Raw genomic sequence first — 25,309 nt, 5'->3', positions numbered from 1 at the left:
GTGTTTGAAAACCAACGTGAAGCCTTGCCGCTTAGTGCCCTGCAATCTTGTTAGAAATGTACATTGTGAGGCCCCCTCGCCCTGCTGAGTCATCACCTGTTTTTACCGAGAGCTCCATGTGATTGATTCGCAGTTTAGAGTTTGAGAAGCACAGGGGTGGGGAGTCTTGGTCCTAAAAACGTTACTTTGTTTGAGTTCACAGTGTGTCTCATCTAACAAGGAGCACGGAGAGGGCAAAGAAAGTACTAAGCGGCTTTAGAATACCAGTGGGGAGGAAAAGAGAAGGATTTGCTGCTATCCTGGTCAGAAAATGCCCAAATAGCTGCAATCTCAGAGATATGGCCAAGAAATGGTATAGGAGGAGAAGCTCACAGAGGGCTGGCCTATCAGGGAAAGCTTCATGGAGGAGGAAGATCATAAATTGAGCTTCAGGAATAAATTTAGGTTTCATTAAGTAGTGAGGAAAAAAAGGCATTTCAAAAGGAGAAATGCATAAGCAAAGGCACTGTGGTCGACACTTGCATGGGGTATATAGGAAACAGAATGCCTAGTTGGAACAGAGTGTTGGAGGGCAATGCAAAACAACACTGGAAGGACACATGGGCACAGAAAGTGATCTCACATGTTACAACGTGAGCCACACAACCGTTTAGATTATATAGTTCATGGTGAGAATATTTCTTAGATTATTCACATATTTAATGACTTATTCTTCCCCTTCCTGGCAAGGGAAGTGACACACAGAACCTAGATCTGTCCCATCAGAGTTACAAAGAAAACATATATTTCAATCTAAGGCGAGAACAGAGGCTCCCGTTCATGTCACAGCAGCTAAAAGTCCTTGGAATCGAACAGCCAATAAAAACACTGTTTAGAGAATTTTCGCTTTTTCCTTCATTTTCAAAATGATTCTCACTTTTGAATGACACGGACATGCTCTGCACCCTCTAGATGGAAGACAGCAAATGTACGACGTATGATGCTACTCCCCTTCTTAAAGGCCATGGGTAATACAGCTAACTGATCTGTTTGCTTCCTTGCTAAGGCTGTACTTGGCCTCAGAATCCATCTGAACCCAATGGTGATCGAATATCAGATGCCACTATTGGGCAATCCTACTCCAAGCGATCTTTACTTGGGTTCATCTGTCCTCAGTGCCTGAGTCGTTCTACAGATTGCATGGGTGCTGATGTCCTCCCTGTTCCGTTGGTCATATGTTTGTGCTAAATATTGTGACTTTGTGAAAAACAACGTTCTTGGCCCCATATGCCATCAGAAATCAAGGGTTTAGGGTAAGGAAATACCTTGTTAGCTCAAGAGCTGTGAGTGCCGCCATTTATATGAAAGTCGGCCTGTGACAACACCGAGGATAAGACCGTGTTGTCTGCATAAATACATTGGGTCCTATATTCACAAACGCCAGCTTATTTTCCCATTGATCGTAGCAACGGACCCTGTCCAAGCAGAGAGAACTAGAGAACCGAACAGGACTTGCCAAGTCTTTGAATATTCTAATGAGGCCTGAGGGAGGCCTAAGTGTGATGCACAGCGTAGGCCGAAAATAAGCTCACCACAGTCCTTCCACTGAGGTTTCTGTCATGGAACGGTTTGTCTGTGGCTTTTCATATTGCCATTGTACAGGCCCACATTTACATATGCTAATGGCAGAGTCAGAAGGTGAGGCCCGCTGCCCCAGGCATTAGGAAGCCTACCTGAGTGACCACCGAGGCAGGGCTCTGGCTCTCTGGTCAAACAAAGAATCGAAGGCGGGGCCCAAGGGTGTTTTTCTTTTTGGTAGGAGTCAAGGCTCAGCTAGAGGGAAACAGGGCCGAAAGGAGGCAGAGAATTCTGTGGGAGTTGGAGATCAGGGCAGACCTGTTCTTGAAGGAATCCGAGCAATGAGGCAGGCAGTTCTGAGAGATGGAGACACAGAGATAGAGCCCGAGACTCAGATAATTGGAGACACAGACGGGCGCAAAGAGTCGGAGACACAAAAGGGAAGAGATGTGGACAGAGAAAGAGAGAAATTAGGCAAAACCCAGAGCCAGAGAAAGGCACAGGGGCTCACCCAGGTAGCAGAAGCACAGAGGGCAGTGGCTTAGGACACACAAAACAGATGGGAGCAGAGTATTCAGGACACAGAGGCGGGGAGGCCAAAGAGAGAAGGACACAGACACCTCAAGAGAGACCCACGGCGCCTGACTTGTAGCTGGAACGACATATCAGGGAAGTCAAGGAACTGCGGAGACCAGAGGGGCAGTGCCGTGGACTGGAGGGCATCTCATTCCAGCACGGGTCCTTTGGCCCTGTCCTCAGGTCAGCCAGCACAGGCACAGGAATGTGTGCAAGACAAAAACAGGGTTACTGTGTCCCCACGGAGTGCGGCTCAGCGATTGATTGATATGGACGGAGAGCCAAAGCTCAGAGACTGACCAGTACGCATACTTCATGGATAAGAACTTAACGAGGCCTGGAATAGCTGGACAGAGATCCATACCAGAGGTTTCTCAGGAGGGCTTATCTCCGAGTGGAATCAAACTTGATTCTGCACCTATTCTCATTACTCTTGAAGCCTGTGCTGCAGAAAATGCAGGTAATTGTCTTTGAGGGCTTTTTAAAAACATTTGTATTTATTTTTGAGAAATAGGGACAGAGCATGAGCAAGGGAGGAACAGAGAGAGAGGGAAACACAGAATCTGAAGCAGGCCCCAGGCTCTGAGCTGTCAGCACAGAGCCTGATGCGGGGCTCGAACTCATGGACTGGGAGATCGTGACCTGAGCTGAAGTCAGAAGCTTAACCAACTGAGCCACCCAGGTGCCCCCAGGTAATTGTCTTTGGACAATTGCTGCTGGAAACCCGCAAATGCGGGCTGGTCCAGGAGATAGAGGGCCACTTCCAGCAAGCCACAGCTATAGGAAAGAGCCCCAGACTTTGGGGGGATGAAAAAATATAGACAGATTGTTGTTTCATTAATTATCTCCTCCGTATTCCATGGTTCAGATGATGCCTGCCACCAACGTCAATTTGTCCCACTGGTAAAAACTTCTGGGTATAAAGGGACGGAGTCTGAAAGTAATAAACGCAAATATGTCGTCAGGGTTGGAGCAGTAGAGCGCTGAAGTCAGGGACCTTGTATTATGGTCTTGTCTTTGACTCAGCTTGGGACAACCCAAACATTCAGATGTCTGCTCTTTGCCACAGGGTGGGCTGGACTGGAGCAGGCAAGGTGAGTGAGCCGCACCCCTGCTCCTAAGGAACTCACCATCGGAAGGAGTTTACTGTGCTCAGCTTAGAGAAAGAGGGCAAACCTCTTAGTGCCTTGGGATTGACATTTGTGACATGTTTCTATTATCTGGAGACTCAACCCAAAACATAGACTCTACTGGTGGTGAGTCAGAACCATAAAAGCAGTAACATGAATCCTGGACAACTTTAGAAGTGGATAGTGGTAAAGTAAACAAAGAATGAATTTATTTTTATTTAAAATTTTTTAAATGTTTATTTATTTTTGAGAGAGAGAGAGAAAGAGAGAGAGAAAGAGAGAGACAGAGCATGAATGGGGGGGGAGGGTCAGAGAGAGAGGGAGACACAGAATCTGAAGCAGGTTCCAGGCTCTGAGCTAGCTGTCAGCACAGAGCCTGATGCGGGGCTCGAACCATGAGATCATGACCTGAGCTGAAGTAGGACAGTTAACCAACTGAGCCACCCAGGGGCTCCAACAAAGAATGAATTTAAGACACTTTGTGACATTAAGGTTTTCAAAATTCCTTTGATGTTATTTTGAAAAATGATACAAAAGCAGAAGTCGTTCTTATTTGGTTGTGAGTCACTGTGCTTAGTTCAGTGGAATTACTCGCTTCCACCTCTGTTAATTTCTTGCTGTTCCCAGGTGATCACTCTGGTTCCTCATTCACCAATCTGTAAACTCCCTCACTAATTTGTTTTCTTGGCTCAGGACCCATTGCTACCTATCATGCTCAACTTCCAGATTAATCTAAAAACAAAACACGATGGCCATATAATTCCACATTCCTATAAACATTCAATAACTCCATATTGCCCAGTGGAGTTTGAGCGAAGTCCAAACTCTTAATCTATGTAAAGTCTTCTGGAAATTGGACCAACAGAAAAATATTTAAAAAATTTTTTTAATGTTTTATTTATGCGGAGCTCGAACCCACGAACCGTGAGATCATGACCTGAGCTGAAGTCAGACGCTTAACCAACTGAGCCACACAGGTGCCACCAGAAAAATATTTTTAAAAGACTGGTGATAAGCTGAACAATATGTCATTCTGGGTGGTTGTACCTGCTGACTTTTTGTGTACTTTCCTTTCCCAAAATTTCAATAATTAACACATCGTATTATTATTATTAACTGTTTATTATGCATAACTTCAGAAAGTAGAAAAATGGAGATGTCTGGGTGGCTCAGTAGGTTAAGTGTCTGACTCTTGTTTTGAGCTCAGGTCATGATCTCATGGTTTGTGAGCTCAAGCCCTGCACAGGGCTCCATGCTGACTGTGTGGAACCAGCTTGGGATTCTCTCTCTCTATCCCTCTCTCTCTGCCCCTCCCATGCACATGCCGTGTGTGTTTCTCTCTCTCAAAATAAATAAATAAACATTATATAAAAAAGAAAGTAGAAACATAGCATAAAGTAGTAAAGAAAGTAATACACATATTTAAATAATACCCATATTTTAGGTAGAATAATTTTCAAGCTTTTGCCATATGTTCTTTATATATTCTTGATGAACATTTTTATTTTTTGTTTTTTTCTTCCAAATTTTTATTTTGGTTCTAGTTAGTTCACATACAGTGTAATATTGGTTTCAAGAGTAGAATTCAGTGATTCATCACTTACATGCAATACCCAGTGCTTTTGGATGACCATTTAAAATTTTTTTATGTTTATTTATTTTTGAGAGACAGACAGAGAGTGAGAGAGAAAGAGAAAGAGCATGAGCAGGGGAGGGTCAGAGAGAGAGGGAGATACAGAATCTGAAGCAGGCTCCAGGCTCTGAGCTGTCAGCACAGAGCCCGACGCGGGGCTTAAACCCACAAACTGTGAGATCGTGACCGGAACTGAAGTCAGTTGCTTAACTGACTGAACCCCCCAGGTGCCCCGCTCTTACACTTCTTTAAGTTATAAATATTTATAAACAAAAATGTCTGAAAACAGATACTAGGGGCAGGCACTAGCAGGTGGGTGTGCAGGGAAAACATATGGCCACAGAGACTCTAAAAGGGAAGCAGGGAACAGGTTAAGTCTTGACTACGTGGACCATGGTGGTTTCAGATAGGTCGGTATCAGGGAGTGGGAGCCAGACTGTGTGAGCTCAGAACAGGAATTTACCAGGGCAGTTGGTAGGAGTGAGACATTAATGCAGTTTTTTCTAAAAAAAGGCTAAGGCTATGGTTATGACCCTAGAAACCAAAAGAGGAAAGGCAGGTGGATGTCTTCTCCGAGAACGGGGCAGACAGACGGTGGGGAGTCTGAGAGGTAGAGCCCAGAACCAACTGAGTGAGCACTTATTAACCACTGGGTCCCAGGGATGAGAGGCTCTGAGTCATGTGGGCTGCTTTTAGCTCCTGAACACTCATGCATTTTGCCACTTTTACCCCTTTACTCATGCCGTTTTCTCTTTAGCAAATGTCATCTTTTCTGACTTCAAGTGACAAATGCCCATCAGTTCCAAAAGCCATATTCTTCACAACCAGTGATCTCTTTCCTGCCTGCCATAAGCTGTGTGCTTCATGTAGACTCAGTCACGGGGGTCCTCAGCCCCTGTGTTCTAACTGTCCATGTGGCTGCATTCTCTGTCCTGTGCACTGTAAACTCCTCAAGGGGACAGCGTGTCTTCTCAATTTCAGTGTCCCTTTGGACTGAAATTGTGTCCCCAAGGCATAATGGGCTCATTCAGCCAATGGATTGATGAATGGATGGAAGAGTGAATGAATGAAACAAAGTGACCCCACTCAGTGTGGAAAACCTTTGTGGACAGATTTCCATATGTAAGTAGAAGGAAGTCACCATCACTCAGAGGGGAACAGAAAACACAGCTGAAGAGGAAATTCATTTGAGTCAAGGAGAGATTGAACTGTATGAGAGCAGAAGACTCACCTTCCATTTTTAGAATCCAAGATTACAGAGTTGTGCACAGGAAGGGAACAAGCTTTATTGCTCTACTTATTATCACAGCTCTGTAAGCAGATTCCTTTATTTTATTTTCTTTTTAAAATTTTTAGTGTTTATTTTTGAGAGAAAGAGAGACAGAGTGTGAGCAGGGGAGGAGCAGAGAGAGAGGCACAGAATCTGAAGCAGGCATCAGGCTATGAGCTGTCAGCACAGAGCCCGACACAGGGCTCAAACCCGTGAACTGAGAGATCATGACCTGAGCTGAAGTCACATGGTCAACCGACTAAGCCACCCAGCCGTCCAGTAAATAGATTCCTTTAAAACTTTGACTTTTCTACACTTTTCTTATCCTACTTTATTTGTCTAGTTCTGAAAAATGGAACCTACACAAAATTCAATAAACTTTTGATTAATTAGGACTTTGGCCTGGCTTATTATATGAAGAATGTGAACGAATAATGTCTACCTAAAATTTTTTTTAACATTTATTTATTTTTGATAGACAGAGACAGACCTTAAGTGGGGGAGGGGCGGAGAGAGAAGGAGACACAGAATCTGCAGCAGGCTCCAGGCTCTAAGCTGTCAGCACACAGCCCAACTCAGGGCTCGAACTCACAAAATGTGAGCCGAAGTCAGACGCTTAACTGACTGAGCCACCTAGTCTGTTTTTTTTTTTTTAACTTAATTTTTTTTCTTACATTTTAGAGAGAGAGAACACATGAGCAGGGGAGAGGCAAAGAGAAAGAGGGAGAGAGAGAGAACCCCAAGCAGGATCCTTGCTGTCAGCACAGAGCCCAACACAGGGATTCCATCCCACGACCCTGGTATATGACCTGAGCTGAAATCAAGAATTGGACGCTCATCTGAATGAGCCACCCAGGCACTCCAGAATAACGTCTTTTAGTGATCACATTTGCCGGTGGTAATAATCACGGAGCTTTCTTTTTGTCTCTCAGTTCATCGGGCACTAACAAATAGCGCTAATACAGTAAGAAGAGAAAAGTTTCATAGAAATCAGGAAGTTGCATTAGTGGACAGACAGGTGGACAGACAGTGCCTAGCACACGGCGAGCTTCCAATAACTACTAATTGCCATGATTAGAACATACAGCTTCTTCGATCAGCTTCAGCTTTGGGGTAAGCGCGTGGCCGTGTCCCTCAGCTGTACCGCTATGAGGTCTGTGACCTGGATCGTCCACCTAACTTATCTGAACTCTCTCCATCTCTGTGACATGAGTATCATCATACCACATCAAAAGTGGTACTGGGAAAGCTCAATGGCATAGTGCCCATATGTGGTACGGTGCCGGCTCATAGTACCTGGCCAGTCAATAACGAATATCACAACAGATACTCTGGGACCTCAGGCAACCTGATTTTTCTGCCAGTGAGTCTCCTTGGATAGAAACGTAGAATGCCAAGACCTTCTGAAGACCAGAGCCAGTTTGCAAAATGTCTGCCTCATAATGAGGGCTTATTTTGGTTATTATCATCTGTTCCCTGAGTCAGCAAACCACCACCTGAGGGCCAAATCCTGCCAGGGTACGCTTCTGTACTTCCTGCCAGGGTACATGTTTTCGTACAGACGGAGGGACAAGAATGGTTTTACAAGTTTAAATGTTCGGGGAAAAAATAGAAAAATATTTTCTGACTCATGAAAATAGTATGAAATTCAAATTTCAGTGTCCATAAATAATATTTTTTGAACACTGTGCAGTCACGGTCACTTGTTCCCGTGTTATCTACGGCTGTCTCTGCATGACAGTGGCAGATGTGAGCAGGCATGGCAGAGGTCATAAAACCTGCAAATCCTGAATAATTTATGATCTGTCTCTTCACAAGCAAAGTTTGCTGACCCCTGATCTCTTCTAAACATGTACGGAGGCAGAGAAATTAGAACCTTCTTTATTTTTTTAAATAACTAGAACCTAGAATCTAGTTTTTTTACTCTACCAATGCAGCTAGACACCGCCGCTTTCTCTTAAAATTTGAGATTTGGGAAAGTATATAAAAAGAGAACAAGGTACCATATTTCTCACTTGAAGGAATATTGTCTGACTAGATCACTGGAAGATTTAATTTAAAAAGTCCTATTTTTGTTTTCTAGTATCTCTTTTGTGTCTGTAGTTACACACTTTATGAAGGCTTACCCATTTACAAACTATATACTATTCCTACGTTGTCCTCTACAGAAAGTCTGGGCTTCTGGAACTTCAAATTATTAACTAACTAGCAATGTTATACCAGTTTGTGATTTCGGGGATTTCTCTAGTATTCGTTGCATGTTTCATTCCTCTCCTCTCCCCCCGCCCCGCTTCATTTAGAGAGCTCAAAGAGCCTGATTCTGTGCCCAGCACCTCTTCCTTATTGCTGACCATTCTCCACACCCCCCGCCCCTCCCTTCCTGCCCACCGGCCACCTCCTGCCCCAAGCCCACACCGCCAAAGTGGTAAGTGAATCTGATCAACAATCACAGATGGTTTTATTTCCCCTTTGGTTTGGACACATGAATACATTTAGGAGTAAAGAAAATAAATGTTTTAGATTGACACTCTATAAGTGAGACATAGGAATGCACCTGAGTTGCTTCATTTAAGTACTTTAGGAAAGAATAAACCTGTGCTCTGCGTAAGCCATGTGTGTCCTAGAAAGGCAAGGGATGGATTTGCTGCAGCTCAGGATTTAATTTGGTTTTAATTTTCAGAACTTACACATTCAAGAGCCTGAATAAAAATAGGCACCAAAGAACAAGGACGTAGGAGATCTCTTTAACCACCACATTATCTGTTTATATCTACCAAAAATACTGCCTAACTACTCAAATAGTATACCTAAAATAATTTTAAAATGAAGTCATTAAAACCAGCCACTTATTATCTATCAATTACATGATATCATTTTGTTTTTATAGAGCTTTTAAAAAACTGAATTATCCAGAAGTTTTGGTACAGATCATACCTAACCCGTGACTTAAAGTTTTGGGGGAGCCTGGGTGGCTCAGTCGGTTGGGCGTCCGACTTCGGCTCAGGTCATGATTTCACGGTTCATGGGTTCGAGCCCCGCGTCAGGCTCTGTGCTGACAGCTAGCTCAGAGCCTGGAGCCTGTTTCAGATTGTGTCTCCCTCTCTCTCTGACCCTCCCCTGCTCACTGTCTCTCTCTCTCAGAAATAAATTTTAAAAAGTTTTAAAGAAAAGGTTTCATTTGTATTCAGAATCCTGCCCGGGGCAACAGGTCACTTTCAGGTTTTCTCAGATATCATCACTTACAAAGGTGTGATGTCCTGAAGGGGTAAGTACTTTCTCAAGTCCATTATTAAAGTTTCAGGAATTTTACAAGCAGGTTGTTAAATGCTTGGCAGTTGGAAATTGCCCATGGTAGAAGTATTTATATCAGGGAAATAGCAAGACTGTAGAAATCACCCCTCGTCCGAGGGGTTTATCATAATGCCACTGAGTATAGTTAAATAAACCATGCTCCTGAAGGTTCTTACTAGGGGGAATAAAATGTTCTAAAATTAATTTATGGTGATATTTGTACTACTCTTTTGTAAAATATACCCCAATAAAATTGTTAAGCAAAATGCTTCCAAACCAAATGACAAAAATCAACATTTATGAATGGCTTTAAGATACAGGTGCGTACCCAAGAAATGAAAAATAAAGCCACAGTTTTTTCAGCATTTCTGATGGACTTATATTCTACGCAGTGGCTCCCAAGCTTGGTCTCTCTCTGGGACCACTTGGGGGATGTAAAAAGAAAACACTCACTCCCAAGATATAATGGCATTTGTCTACCGTGTGGCCTTGACAGGAACATTTAAAAACTCTTTGTGTGACTCTAGTGTACAGCTCAGGTTGAAGAGCCACGACTGTGGAGCGATTGTCCCAGGTAATTGTAGCTTGTCTGTTGTTGTAGAAATCATCCTCAAATGTTTAGTAAATTTCCAGGCCTTCTGAATACAGAAGTCTGGACATAAACGTATCTGTTTTGGGTGTTTCTGGGGTGTGTTGAGCATCCATTCTTTGAACAAGGAGGGAAGGCACGATTCTGTTTTCCTTGGGGTTTTACCCACAGTCACTTCCTGCTATGGGCAAATGGTGAAGAGAAGAGACATGGCCTAGCTCATCTCTGTCATCCAGGGAGGTGATGTCATTCAGGCACAGAATGTGGGCTCTGGATTGTTTAACTGAATCGAGTATCTCCTTTGTCTCTCTTCTTTTTTAGAGCTTCCTATAGATAATGGGCTGGGAATATTGATAATGAAGCTTGTAAAGAATTATACCTTAATAATTTAATAAGGCCATAAGTGAGGTGCCTGGACTTTGTGATACCCATTTGAATACTCAGGGGCACTTTACCCTTTCTCTTTTTTAACGTTTTTTTTTTTTAAATTTATTTTTGAGAGATAGAGACAGTGTGAGCAGAGGGTCAGAGAGAGAGGGAGACACAGAATCTGAAACAGGCTCCAGTCTCTGAGCTAGCTGTCAGCACAGAGCCTGACACGGGGCTCGAACCCATGAACCATGAGATCATGCCCTGAGCCGAAGTCGGCCGCCCAGGCCGCCCAACCGACTGAGGCACCCAGGCGCCCTGTACCCTTTCCCTTTGGAGATTCAACCTAGAAGAATAGTGACATCCTGGAACACTGAATTCCCAGTGGGGGGAGTTTACTTTATAAAAAATTCTAGCTGTTCTATCTTATTTATCTTGGGAAGGTAGAGTTCAAGGAGGAGACCTCCATTTTAAAACCTCAAGACAGGACTTCTTGAGAACTTTAATAGTAACACCACTCAAAAAGATACAACCTGTGCAGCCTTAAGGCAGAGAGATTTCATCTCTGTTTCAGTTTTTCTCTGGTTAAGAACATAGGCTTTTGCAGTTTGAAATCCCAACTTTGCCAACGGTTGATGTAGGCACTACAAAGTGGTTTGGTACCACTTTCCTTCCTTCGTAAGATGGAGATGATAGCAGTTTCTATGGCAGTGGGCTGCTGTGCAGATGGTGCTGTTTATTAAGACAGAGGTGCTGGTCTCACCTCTTGTGAAGCATGAGTGTCAGAATCAGCCTCTTTAGGATATTTCTGATGCTTTAGGGTAAAGGTCCAGTTTTTTCAGGAAACCCCCTACATCTCTCTTGCGTAATGCTTCTTTTATCAAATATCCCCATGAGTTGGCTCATCTGGTCCCTCCTGAAAGACAGGACGATGATGACTCCACCTCCCTAAACTTACAACCTGTTTGAGGCAGAAATATTATCCTCTCCCTGACTTCTTTGTATGTAAAAGGCTCAACGCTGCGCCCGCAGACATACAAGGACTCACAGATGCAGTGTCAGGAGCGACAAACACAGAGGAGACATTGCAGACACTTCCTCATTCTTCCTCTTTTGAAAAAGTCCCTCTCTCATGCAGTAGGCTGACCTTTCTGTTTATCTTCCTAGCAATACAGCTTAGAGCTCAAAACGTTTGAACAGCGCTTTCATTCATAAAGCGGGTCCATATCTAGGAAGCCAAGCAACACCAACTCCTGCATCTCAATCCTGTCCCTAGTCTCAAAGAATGCCCGACCTTTGATTTTTGTCTCATTGTCTCCCCATGCCTCGTTTCACATCTGGGAAAAGATGGTATGCTTTCAAAATGCAATTGGCCCCAGGCAGAAGGTTTCCTAAGAGACGCAACTGGGTGAAGTGGAAAGGATAGAAGACGGAGGTGGCAGCGTGCTAAAGGTAATCAAAGTGAGTATTTGGGGTGAGAGTCGGGAGTCCATGCTCACCCAAGAAGTACTTTGAGAAGAAGATCTGCTTTCTTACCCCAAGTCCTGGAGCAGCTCAGCTTCTCCGTCTGATCTGCTCCACAGATCTGAAGGATCCTGGGCGCTCATCTTCCCTTCTAGAGATTCTGCTCTGCCCATTCGCACTCCTCACGTCTCCTGAGCGCCTGCCAGGTGCTACGGGAAGAGGCAGAGAGAGATGAGTTCCAACTGCTCCTCACGGTCTCCTCCTCTGAGGGAGAAGCCTGCTGTGGTCGAGTCTCCAACCAGCAAGGAAGTGAAACTTGGTTACTCCTCCCACTGACACTCACCACCCTGGCCCTGAGGCACGGGCAGGAGTGTTCTGTCAGCCAGGAAGTATGCAAACTTAGGTAGCTACCTCTGAGGACACCCACACTGCCTCACGCAACAAGCAGTTTCTGGCAAAGGGAATAAGGATGAAGTCATGCCAGCTGGGATTGGGGTATTAAGTCTAACTTTTTCCATGAGGTCAACCATAGTTTCTTCTGGGTGCTATCAGCCTTGTAGAAGAGGGTGCAAGTACCCACATCTTCTGTCACACACATACACACACACACACACACACACACACACACACACACACGACTCCAAGGAAGCTTCTGTATCAGGAACACCTGTACAGTGGGTAAAGAAATGTGAGTCAAGCCAGTAGATTTGATCCTGAAGTCTGGTTTTTAGTATCTTCTCAATATTTCTGCCTCAATTACCCAAGCCTTCAACATGCCCATGACTACTTTCTCTGAGGAGGAAGGGTTGGGTGAGAAGATAGGAAAAGTTGTAGAGGCCAGCCTGGTGCCCAGCTAACGGGCATGGTAGAACTCCCAGAATCTTTGAGTGACACTTCCTTCACTGGGTTTGCTGGTATTGCTTTGTGTCCCGGTTGATGAGAGAATCCCATCTGCCTGAAAGTGCTAAAGGGAAACTACTGTAGCTCTGAATCCTTGGGAATCGAACAAGTGCAGTAATAAAGGAACAAAGAACATGTGTTTTTCCCTGCCTTCTCTATGTACCTGTAGAATGTGCTTCTGGATTCTCTCCTCTCTCCTCTCTCTCTCTCTCTCTCTCTCTCACACACCCTGACTCACTCAGGGGTCACCAGGGTGCCCTAGAACTTGTGTCTCCCAATATGGTCTGCAGACCAGCAGCGCTGGCATCACGAGGAGCTTATTCCCGCGCAGAATTTCTGTTCCGTCCTTGTGAACCAGCACCTGCATTTAAATAAGATTCCCAAGGTGACTCCCGGGCCCCTTAAAGTTTGAGGAGACTGCCGTATAGGATGCCAGGACAGCAGAGCTGTTCCTACGGGAGAGGATCTGTGCCTGGCATCGTTTCATCTCTCCTTAAAGTTCTTCCCTACGACCTCCGTTTGTCAGCAATTTGTGAGACCCGGGCTTACTCGGAGTCCGTGGGAGAAATTCCTGCCTGACTCAAGACAGCTTGGGGGAGACTAAGCTCTGATAACACACAATGAACTGATTGTACGTGAACGTTTAAAATCCTTTTTGCTACAGCTTGTCCCGAGAGGAGCACCCGGTCCACTTGCAGCAGATGCGGGTGCTGGCCAGGGAGGTGCTGTCTGTGCACACGGCAGAGATAAGGGGCAGCTGCGCAGAGATTTCCCGGTCTCTATCCACAGCTTCTTGTTCAGTGTTTCGGTATCTGTGTTGTTCCCATTTTAGCAAATTTTGGTGTTGGTTTTTTTTTTTTAACGTAACCTCTCCTCCTCCCCTTTTCTTTCAGGAAAGTAAAAAAATTTACTAAGACGACCCTCTTCCCTTTCAATTTTCCTGTCCTTCCCCTTTGCTCATTTTGCCATCCCATCTATGACCCTCTCCTTTTTTTAAAAAACATGTTTACTTACTTCTTTTGAGAGAGAAAGTGAGTGTGCGCACGAGCAGGGGAGGGGCGGAGGGAAAGGGAGAGAGAGAATCGCGGACAGTCTCCATGTCCGGCGAGGAGCCCAGTGTGGGGTTCCGTCTCAGGAGCCGTGAAATCGTGGCGCGAGTGGAAATCAGGAGTCCACACTTAACTGACTGAGCCACCCAGGCGCTCCTGTGACCCTCTCCTTTGATGTCATTCTGTCACTTATTGCATTTCCCCACTGGCCCCCGCTCCACTATCCACACATTCAGTATCACAGTGGCACCGGTTGCTACAGCATTACCAGCTGGTTTCAACAAAATTCTGGTATTCATAAATAATATCTGGTTATACATTGTATGGTTGATTTTTAGATATTATATTCATACATTTAATTAAAGAAACTACAGTTCTTGCTTCCAAACAAATATGAGGTATATATATTTAATATCATAGTTTATTTTTTACCGATTTCATTCTTTCTTTCTTTTTCAATCTACATCCAAGTTAGTTAGCAGATGGTGCAACAATGATTTCAGGAGTAGATTTTTTAAGCCCCTCACCCATGTAGCCCATCCCCCCTCCCACACCCCCTCCAGCAACCCTCTGTGTGTTCTTCATATTTAAGAGTCTCTTACGTTTTGTCTCCCTCCCTGTTTTCATATTATTTTTGCTTCCCTTCCCTTATGTTTGTTATTTGTCTTAAAGTCCTCACATGAGTGAAGTCATATGATATTTCTCTTTCTCTAACTGACTAATTTCACTTAGCATGATACCCTCTAGTTCCGTCCACGTAGTTGCAAATGACTTTTTACTTACTTCAATGGTGCTGTTCATGGCACTGAATTCTTTCCATGCGGTTTTGAACATAGAAATGGATACAAACTATCAAGTTGTTTTAACAATTCTAGAACATCTTCTGCTGTGTTGGAAATTTTTTTTTTTATCAAGAAATCTTGGGCCTTTGGGGCACCTTGGTGGCTCAGTCAGTTGAGCATCTGACTTCAGCTCAGGTCACGATCTCACAGTTTGTGAGTTTGAGGCCTGCATCTGGCTCAGTGCTGTCAGTGCAGAGCCTGCCTCAGACCTTCCGTCCCCCTTTCTCTCCCCCTTCCCTGCTCACACTCTTTCTCCAAGAAATAAACACTTAAAAAAAAAAAAGAAAGAAAGAAATCTCGGGACTTTATTGGAATGACTATCACACCCAAATCATCAATTTTCTTATAAAGGGAATTTGGGGAGAGCTATTGTGTCCAGAGTTGAACTTCTTTTAGGAGAATGGGCTTCTAACATTTGAGACTCCTCTAAGAAGAACTTTGAAAAGATGACTCTTTATAGTTGAAAATCCTTTTTGATCTTTTCCCAATTTATTTCTCTCTACAGGAAGCTTAACTATCACAATGTCTGCTTCTCACCTGGTTACCTGAAATGGCAATGCTATGCTTTCTCTTCACAGAAGAAACTGTCTTTCTGCTTCCTTGGTTAACTGTTTGTTAGTAAATAAACATGGTCTCCTCCTCTCCATGATTTATTTTGGTGGGAAGCCAAGGATACATTCTGGAAAGGGAAACTATGGGTTGGGAATGCCATGGACTGAGGTTATCTAACTTTGTTTTCTACTGTCTGCTCTACCAACCCATGAAAAAGAGAAAGATTCATGATTTTATAGTAAATTAGAGCACAGAAACAGCAGAGAAAGAAAGAACTAACCATGTTTTCCAGCTGCAGGCCAGCTCTCCAAAAGCAGGGCTTCCATCTCTCCTCTTAATTCTGTGGCAGGCTCAGAGCTGCCATTTTGCCTTTAAAAATATGCCAATTTAGGGACACCTGGGTAGCTCAGTTGGTTAAGCATCCAACTCTTGGGCCTTGATTTTGGCTCAGATCATGAACTAAGGGTTGTGGATTTGAGCCCCACATTGGGCTCTGTGCTGACAGTGCAGAGCCTGCTTGGGATTCTCTCTCTCTCTCTGTCTCTCTCTCTCTCTCTCTATCCCCCAATTGTGCATTCTTTTTCTGTCTCCAAATAAATAAATACACTTAAAAAATGCCAATTTAGCTTGGCTTGAGGCCACCACCTTCATGTCTTCTGCCACAATTATATGATCACTTAATCCAGTATCAAAGGCTAAGGTAGTTAGGTTGTCTTGAATTAATTGAGACTCTATTTTATTTTTTTCTTATCTCTATAGGCAGTCCTAGCTTCTTTGTTGAATAAGGCTGTCCAGATATGGGTAGAACTCACCAACTTCAGGGTGTAAAGTTTACTTCAACCTTCCTAACATTCCCTGTTCCTCTTTCTCATTTACCCTCTTCTCTATTGTTTTCTCACTTTTCATTTTCAGTAGTTACTCTGGAACTCCATTCTCAACCATCTTTATCTAATGTGAAATATTTGTTCCTTTCACCAAGCCCGTGATGCGGTTTGATTCCTTCATACCATCTTCCAGTGTTTGAAAGCTTTATAGAAGTGGTATAGCAGTGCAGTTCACAAAACCCATCTCAGGGAAGATGGAGAATCAAGAGTCCCCTGCAGTGGTGGGAAATCCTCGTTTGCACAGTGACTCCCTAGGAATCACACTGCCATATGTCACTCAGGAAAAGCTCCCTTCTTTCAGAACTTCTCGAGGGCTCTATGTGCCCCTCATCCACCCTGATCCATAGTAGAGCAAAAGCCACAGGCCCCATCAGGGCCACAGGAAGGGCATGCCAAGGATCGAGTTCATGGGTGCTGTGGACTTTATTTCCGTTCCTACCCATATTTTCAGCTGCTGTGTGATTGGAGCAGGGACAGGGCCTCCCCAAGGCTACACAACATACATATTTGGCACGCTATGCACTCTCTTCAACCTAACTTTCCTGCCCTCCTTGCTCATTCTTGAGCCTGGCTCATTTTTGCCTCAGGGCCTTATACTAGCTTTTCCCTCTTCTTGGTTTTCTCTCTTTCTAGATCTCATGTGGTTTTCTCCTGCACCTCACACAGTTGTTTTGTTCAAAGGTCACCATCTCAGAAATCTCAGAAGAGGCTTCCTTAGCCACCATATTCAAATGCTTCTCCTGCCTCTGGCCTGTCCTTCCAATTTCCATACTCTGCCATATTGCTTGTCAAAACACTCAGTGTTTGTTGTTACGATACTGAAGTACTTCCATCCAAGTTTATAAATAGACACTGCCCTGAACCCCTGATTGTCCCCCAGTCCTCTTGGCCACCCCTGTTCCCGGATTCCTGAGACCTTCCCACCACCCAATAAATGAAGGAACTCATTTCTAGCACTAGGGTTAATGCCTGTGTCTATTCTAATTCTTCGGTGCTTATGACATGCCAACTGTGTATGTAACAGGTGTATTGTGGTATGGTTTACATACCATAATGTCCATTTCCTGTAAGCATAGAATTCAGGGATTCTTAGTACATTTAAAGAATTGCATGGCCATCATCACAATTCAATTTTGGCATGTTTTCATCACCCCAAAAGATTCCTTGTATCCATTTGCAATCCAGATATTTTGGATACCACTTCTGTTTAGCTCTACCTGAATTGATTACATAGATTTTTGCTGACTAGTTGTGACAAATCCATTATATGATATATAAAGCTATATAATATATGTTATATCTCTATGTCTCACTCAACATTTTTTTCTTTTTTAAGTTTTTATTTAAATTCTGATTAGTTAACTTACAGGGAAATATTAGTTTCATGAGTAGAATTCAGTGATCACTTGCATACAACACCCAGTGCTCATCACAAGTGCCCTTCTTAATATCCATCATCCATCTAGCCCACCCCCCACCCACGTCCCTACATCAACCCTGTTTGTTCTCTATCATTAAGAGTCTCTGATGAGAGAGTTTGCTTCCCTCTCTTTTTTCTCTCCCCCCCATATGTTTATCTGTTTTGTTTCTTAAATTCCACATATGAGTGAAATCATATGATATTTATCTTTCTCTGACTGACTTCTTTCACTTAGCATAATACACTCTAGCTCCATCTATGTTGTTGCAAATGGCAAGATTTTCATTCTTTTTGATGGCTGACTAGTTTTCCACAGTATATTTATGCTACCTCTTCTTTATCCATTCATCTGTCAGTGGATACTTGGGGTCTTTCCATAGTTTGGCTATTATTAATAATGCTTCTCTAAACATAGGGATGCATGTACCTCTTTGAATCTGTATTTTTGTATCCTTTGGGTAAGTATCTGGTAGTGCAATCGCTGGGTCATAGGGTAGTTCTATTTTTAACTTTTTGAGGAACCTCCATACTGTTTTCCAGAGCGGCCGCACCAGTTTGCATTCCCACCAGCAGTGCAACAGGGTTCCCCTTGCTCCACTTCCTTGCCAACATCTGTTGTTTCTTGTGTTGCTAATTTTAGCCATTCTGAGAGGTGTGAGGTGGTAACTCATTGCCTTTTTTAAAAAATTTTTTTAAATGTTTTATTTATTTCTGAGAGAGAGAGAGAGAGAGAGAGAGAGCAAGGGAGGATCAGAGAGAGAGGGAGACACAGAATCCAAAAGCCCAAAGCAGGCACCAGGCTCCGAGCTAGCTGTCAGCACAGAACCCGACACGGGGCTCAAACCCACAAACCGTGAGATCATGACCTGACCCAAAGTTGGACGCCCAACCAACTGAGCCACCCAGGCGCCCCACATGGTGGTTTTGATTGCATTTCCCTGATGATGAGTGAGCATCTTTTCATGTGTCTGTTAACCATCTGAATGTCTTCTTTGGAAAAATGTCCACACATGTCTTCTGCCCATTCTTTAATTGGATTATTTGCTTTTTGGGTGTTGAGTTTGATAAGTTCTTTATAGATTTTAGATACTAGCCCTTTACCAGGTATGTCATTTGCAAATGTCTTCTCCCATTCCATGGGCTGCCTTTTAGTTTTGTTGATTGTTTCCTTCATGGTGCAGAAGCTTTTAATCTCGATTTGGTCCCAATAGTTCATTTTTGCTTTTGTTCTCCTTGCCTCTGGTGATGGGTCTAGTAAGTAGTTGCTATGACTGAGGTCACTGAGGTTGCTGCCTGTGTTCTCCTCTAGGATTTTGATGGTTTCCTGTTTCACATTTAGGTCTTTCATCCATTTTGAATTTATTTTTGTGTATGGTGCAAGAAAGTATCTCTCACCCAACATGACCTTCTGCAATATGACCTTGTCATTCTTCCTGACCTACCTCAAGCACAATTTTTTCTCACTCCAAGAACATCATAAAAATGATGATATCATAAGTCTGTTAAAGGCAATTATATAAAGTTCCCTACCTGAGGACAGCTGTGGTGGGATCAAAAGCCAGCCTTTTCCTGCTTGTGTGCACTTTACTGAACTGCTTCCACAGAGCCCAGGGAATGTGGTGGAACCCTGTACACTGCATAGGGCAGCCTCATGGAGGACATGGCTACATGGTCTTTGCAAGACCCTTTGTACAAAGGATAGAGCAAGAGAACAGGAGGGGACTTGGTCTTCAGCACACATGAGGTGGTTTCTGGGAACTCCCAGAAATAACTGGGGAGGGTGTGAGTGATAAAGGGCTGAGGTCCTGCTTCTTCCAAGAGGAGCCTAAGCATAAGTGAGTAGAAGTGAAGAAACATTCACCTGGGATACTGAAGTACTCTTCCTTTGTGTCTACCACGTATTCTGTGCCCAAGCCCATCTGTGGTATTCATTGGTTTACTGGTGACATTTGCCAACACGCAGTGTTGAAACAACTGAAGCTTTGCCCTGAAATAAGAAACACAATCATCTCAGTGGTTATAGAAGAACAGCTCTTTCCCTGTTGGCAGCAGGTTATATTAGCCTTTTTCAGAGGATGAAATAATGAATATATTTAACTGGATCAAGATTTAGAAATATTCGAGAGGCTCCTGAAATTCTAGAAAGAGAAAGATGTGCCCAACAAGAGGAAGCTTAACCAGGTTCCATTAAAATAATAGTAATAATAATAATAATAATGGGCCTTGGAGCTTCACTGTTCTGAGGGGTGTATCTTCCTCTACCTCTCTGCACTGTGTCCAAGGCCTTCTGAAGGTGCTGTGCAGCGACTCCTACGTGGATCTAAGCCACCACCGGGACCAGCACTTCTGGGGTGACATTGAAGAACAGGAAAACTTCCGGGGTGATGATGAAGAACAGGAAAAATTACTGAAGAGCTGTACGTTGTATGTTGGAATACACAACTTTCCTTTACACACTGAAGAACAAATCTATGAACTTGTCAACAAAAGTGACAACACGAAGAAAAATCATTATGGGCCTGGATAAGGTGAAGAAAACAGCATGTGGGTTCTGCTTTGTGGAATACTATTCAACGCCATCAGGTACATAAAAGAACTCGTCTGGATGACAGGATCATTCACACAGAATGGGAGGCAGGTTTTAAGGAGGGCAGGCAGTAGGGTCGTGGGTGATCTGGGGGCCAGTTACCAGATGATCATCGGCAGGACTGTGGCGCTGGGAGAGGAGGCTATGGGAAACGGGCTCCAAACCAGTGAGTGGTGAGAGCCTCATCATACAAACTCACTCCTATGGTCCGCTGAATTTGCCATGCGTTACCCAAGGTCTGCAAACCTGCTCACTTATATCATGCTTTGATCAAGGTCTCCACTGAGCTGGAAGCCTTTTCCTGATTTTCCTTTGAAAACTATTAAAGGACAGAATTCAAAAGAATGCCTTTAATTCTGTAGTCTTAGAATCTCGGCTATGTGTCAGGTTACCAGGTCAGAATCTGTGTTTCATGGCAACAAATTTGATCTATAATGTTGATCTGTCAGACCAAAACACCACACTTCTTTTAGGAAGATGGAAAATTTTTTAAATGGATAGTAGATTCATGGTCTACATCGGGGCCTGGAATGATTATTTAAAATGTTTTAAGTTTGTAGGAGATAAAATATAATAAACAGGGCTTGGCTATGTTGTACAGCTTTGCCCTCAATTAGAAGTTTGACAACTGAAAAAAATATGTATGTATAAATTACAATGAGTTCCCATAATCACTTTGTTTTAGATACCATGAATGTTATGTTAATTGGGCAAAGTGGTTTTCATCATTCTTGTTATTTTTTAATATGTGAGAAAATTGGGGCTCAGAAACAATAAAGGACATGTTTCAGGAACGTGAATTCCAAGAACAGCTCCAGGAACAGAATTTGTGTGTATTGTCGGTCAGTGTCCAGGTGCGAAAAAAAGAAAGCATTCGAGGTATTTCATCCAGGAAGGGATATAATGCAGGGAGCTGGCTACTAAGAGGTTGGAAGAAGAGGAGTAAGAAGGAGATCACGAAGCTGTGACTTCCTTTGATCCAGGCACACAAGTCCGCATCGCTGATGATGGGAGGGAAACACACACCCTGCTCGTCTCCAGGACCCAGAAGGACAGCCTCTGTTGCTGCAGCTGGAAACTGGCACTATAGCTCTTCCGAGGCTGGCAGGTGCCACCACTGCTGCTGGATGTACTGCCTAAAGCAGAAAGTTAAAAAACAAAAAAGGATTTCTTCTTTGCTCTTGTCTTCCAACTGACAGAATCTTTCTAAAAGACAATTGGCAAGGGAATCAATGAAATGTAGTTTGTGGGCTCCCAGCTCCTGTGACATAAGGGGAGCTGAGGTCAGGAATGGAACAGACACAGACTATTCTTGTTCTATGTTCTTTCCTCTGTGGCTTGCTCTCTCCTGTGTTAGTTCGGGTTTGCTACATTACTACTTCCGGTGGACTCAATGTTTAATATTTCAGCACATGGGAAGTTTAATTCTTATTCGTGTAATTGTCCAATGAGGGTATTCAAGTCAGTAGGGGCAACCCCCCATCTCACAGTCATTTACAAACCTGGCCATCAGCAGTTGTGCTGTCTTTAACACAAGGATTTCAAAGTTGTTCTCGGTTTCACAAATCCAGACAACATGGAGGAGCAGTTGAGGGAAGTTTTTAGGGGCTGGGCCAATAAGGGATACATATAACCTCTCCCACCCACTGAAGACTATGATCCTGTGTCTCTACCCAGCTGCAGCAGAGTCTGGAAATGAAATCTAGCTGTGCACCAAATAAAGAGGAGAGTGTTTTTTGGTTTGTTTGTTTGTTTGTTTGTTTTTTGCATTGCTAATGGTGTCTGCAACACCGCTCATGAATTTAAAGATCTGCTTTTAGGGCCTGCAAATCAATCCTTTGAGCACAGGATAAAGAGACATGGCTTGAGAAAAGTCATTTAACAAAAATTGGGAGTTTTGGTAGCTTTCTTACTTGTGAAACATCCATGAGATAGTACAGGAAAGTAGAGAGAGAGAGAGAGAGAGAGAGAGAGATGATACAGAGATGATAGATAAAGGATTAAGGACACTTTGGGCAACACAAACAAAAACAGACAGCACCAAAGCCAGTGGAGGTCAAAGTCCTGCCCCATCCTCCTGTTGAGACCATAGCTTGATTCTTGTATCCTTCTCATCCACCACTCTAGTGGACTCCAATGAACTAAAATGTGACCAAATAGGATGATGAAACAGTTGATCAGTCTGGGAAGAAAAGCACAGAGAAGACTATGATGGTTATCTGTAAGGATATAAAGGGCCGTAAAAAGTCAAGGATGCCTTTTTAGTGTGTGTGAACCTCCAGGAGCCAGGACTGGGTCAGTGCGGTCAAGGTTACATGGCAGCAGAGAACGCTTTTCAGTATGAGACTTGCCCAGGTAGGCAAACTTATAAAATATTGTGCTTCTTTATGCATTTTATAGTAAAAAATAAGTTCCAAAGCCTGGTTATCTGTACGAGCCAAGGACTTAAAGAGAAATGCATAAATGAGAAAATGCAAATGCAAAGTCCCACTTGTAATCAAAGGAGTATAAATTGTATTAGCAATGGGATACTTTTTTTTTTGCTTATCAGATTCTCAAAAAATGAAAATAAACAAACAACCCCCCCTTACCCAACCACCTGATAGTGCTTGCTGTCAGTGAGACCTAGTGTGATTGGCATTTTCATGCACTGCTATTGGTATGCAAACCAGCCATTCAGCAGCATAATTTCCAAGGTTTTCGTAAGAAGTGCTTAATCTTTGATCCAGTAATTCCATTTCTAGGAATTTTAACCACAATACTTAGACAAATGCAATAATATTATGGTAATCTTTACCATGGCATTATCTTATAAGAGTGGCAGGCTGGAAACAACTTAAATGTGTAACGTTAACAGAATAGTTAAAAAATGTTTGGCACAGCCCCAAATAGTGGATTGTTATGCAGCCTTTAAAAATGTAATTGACTAAGAGTCTTTAGTATGGATATACAAATGATCTGAATCGTGTAAAGAGAAAATTGATAGAAGGGGGACATGCCGGAAGGAAATACGTGTTGGCAGGCTGGAAGCAGCTCTGAATAATGAAAATTATGGACAAATGTTTAAATGTTTTATGTTTATATTGTTTTTATGCCTTTTAAGTTATAAAATATCACTTTGATAACTAGAAGATATAAAGAAGAGCATTTATTTTTCAAAGAAAAGGAGTACGTTCTTAGTGGTGTAATATTACGTCAGAGGCCAGATCCTGTAGAAAGCATGGGAGTTGGGGGGGTGGGGGAGGGTAGTGAAGGCTGTCTGCTCCCGCCTGGATGAGGACTTTATCACTGACGTTGTTTGGAACTGCTAGTCGCTGATGATAATAAATACAGACTGACTTGCCATCAAGTTTATTCTTTCTTTCTTTCTTTCTTTTTTTCAATTTTATTGGCTATTCTTGGAGTTAGATCACTCCCAGCCCTTTCTCTCCCTTGCCTTTGTAGCTACTAGTAAAGAGATTCTTACATTTGGAGGAAATGACTTGTAAGGTTCCTTTTAACTTTGAGATAACTGTGACTCTTTGGAAATTATCATGCAGGATTGCTGAAGCTTTTCTGCACATGCGGAGTACACGTTATACTTTGTGTTGAAGTTGAAGGATCGTGTACGTTTAAAGAAGACCTTTTATCACAGTGAATCAACAGCACTGTACATTATTCCAAATAATTTTAAGAATGCTTGTGGACATGTGGTGTAAGAAGACTGCTTTGTTTTACATATCTCCTAACTTCCTAGAACTGCAATATGGCTTTTCTTATCAAGTAATTCAAACAGATTAAGTGATATTATGCATGCTTCCGCAAAGCCTTTACGTCAGCACTCATTTTACCATTTTAAGACACCGTGTCTTCAAAATATGCAAACATCTGCATTTGGGGTTGAGTGTGACAGGTGCTGTTTGCGCCAGCAAAGGGAGGCACCATCTGTATAGAAAGGTCATGCTTAATCGTCTTGGCACTGATTTCTGAATAATGAAAGCATGGACTGAAATGAAACCTCGAACACACCAGCTTTTTTTTTTTTTAAAGTTTGCAAAAATAGCTGCTAACTCAACAAAATGAAACTATGTCAGGTTACACACTTTTGAACTTTGTGGGCTTTATTCAAATCCTGTTTGCCTCCTTTGCCAACTTCATTTGAAAAGACCGCTTTACTAACCCACGGGTGCAAATGGCAAACAGCAAAGATTGCTTGACCAACTCAGTTGAGCTCTTTCTGAGACACTCCAGTCTCCCAGAAGGCTCCAGGATAGAATCAGGTTATGAAAATTGCGTCAATCCTGAAATCACCCATAATCATGTGGGGGTGGGAGGGCCGGTGCAGGGCTCATGGAGCCACTTGGCCGAAGTTTTAAAATATTTTGATCCACTGTGGGGTAGAAATTAAGAAACAGGTGAAGTCTTGGAACTCTTCATGGAGATCATCTTAGAGACAATCTATTTCAACTCCTCTGTTTAGCAGGTTGGGCAAATGGGTTGGGAAATAATAAAATATTTGCCTAAGGTCCCACAGCTGGTCAGTGTTGGAGCTGAGTGAATCTAACTTAGCCCCACTGTTCTTTCCCTTACTGAGTCCAAAGATACTAAAGTCAGCCAGCCTTAGCGCTTTTTTTTTTTAATCACAAAGTGTTTTCTGACATAGAATTAAATTGATAGGAAACCTGAACCTCAGATATATATTATTTGTCTATTTGGAGCCTGAGTGAAATAAAGATAAACTACTGGAGAGTGAAAACCACGATTTACATGTCCTCACATAACTATCTTTGAAACTTAATTAACAAATATATCTTTCTTAAAATAGTCTCAGAAGCTATGAGAGTTGACACGATGGAAAACATGACTTTACTGTAGTCACCTGGTGGTGATTTAGTTTGTAAATTAGTACTGCAGTCAGGGCACCTGCTGCAGCCCTCGCCCCTACTTCCCCGAGGCACGGCTTCTGTGATGAGGATAGGCTGCCACTAGGTGGCAGTCATACTGCATTGGTTTCGGAGCTCTGGCTTCTCTGGCCTGGAGATTAAATCCGTTGCTTTTCTTCCTCCTTTCTATAAAAGTTTAGCTCTTTATTAAAAATGGAATTTAAGCACTATTACCCAACACCACATTTATAGAAGATACATTAAAAACCAAACTATTAAATGATTTAATATAATTCGTTATCTGTCTCATCAAGTTTTAAACAATTCAGTTCTT

The 25,309-nt window shown here is 43.0% G+C and overlaps 1 protein-coding gene and 1 pseudogene across 1 annotated transcript in view; one reads left to right on the top strand and one right to left on the bottom strand.

The window, feature by feature from the left end:
- The window catches only part of DAPP1 (dual adaptor of phosphotyrosine and 3-phosphoinositides 1), a 50,632-nt gene extending 38,433 nt beyond the window's left edge, over positions 1 to 12,199 (bottom strand). The window contains exon 1 of the mRNA XM_077755727.1: positions 11,952 to 12,199. Coding sequence (XP_077611853.1) covers positions 11,952 to 12,052 — 101 coding nt within the window. The 5' untranslated portion in view covers positions 12,053 to 12,199. The remainder of the gene's footprint in view (positions 1 to 11,951) is intronic.
- A 7,840-nt stretch (positions 12,200 to 20,039) lies between these two features.
- On the top strand, positions 20,040 to 20,283 carry LOC144224620 (nuclear cap-binding protein subunit 2 pseudogene; annotated as a pseudogene).
- The last annotated feature ends 5,026 nt before the right edge of the window (positions 20,284 to 25,309 follow it).

This window comes from Crocuta crocuta, unplaced genomic scaffold (genome assembly GCF_008692635.1).
Source record: "Crocuta crocuta isolate KB4526 unplaced genomic scaffold, BGI_CrCroc_1.0 scaffold92, whole genome shotgun sequence".
NCBI classification, from domain to species: domain Eukaryota; kingdom Metazoa; phylum Chordata; class Mammalia; order Carnivora; family Hyaenidae; genus Crocuta; species Crocuta crocuta.
This window is presented reverse-complemented; position numbering and strand designations above follow the sequence as displayed.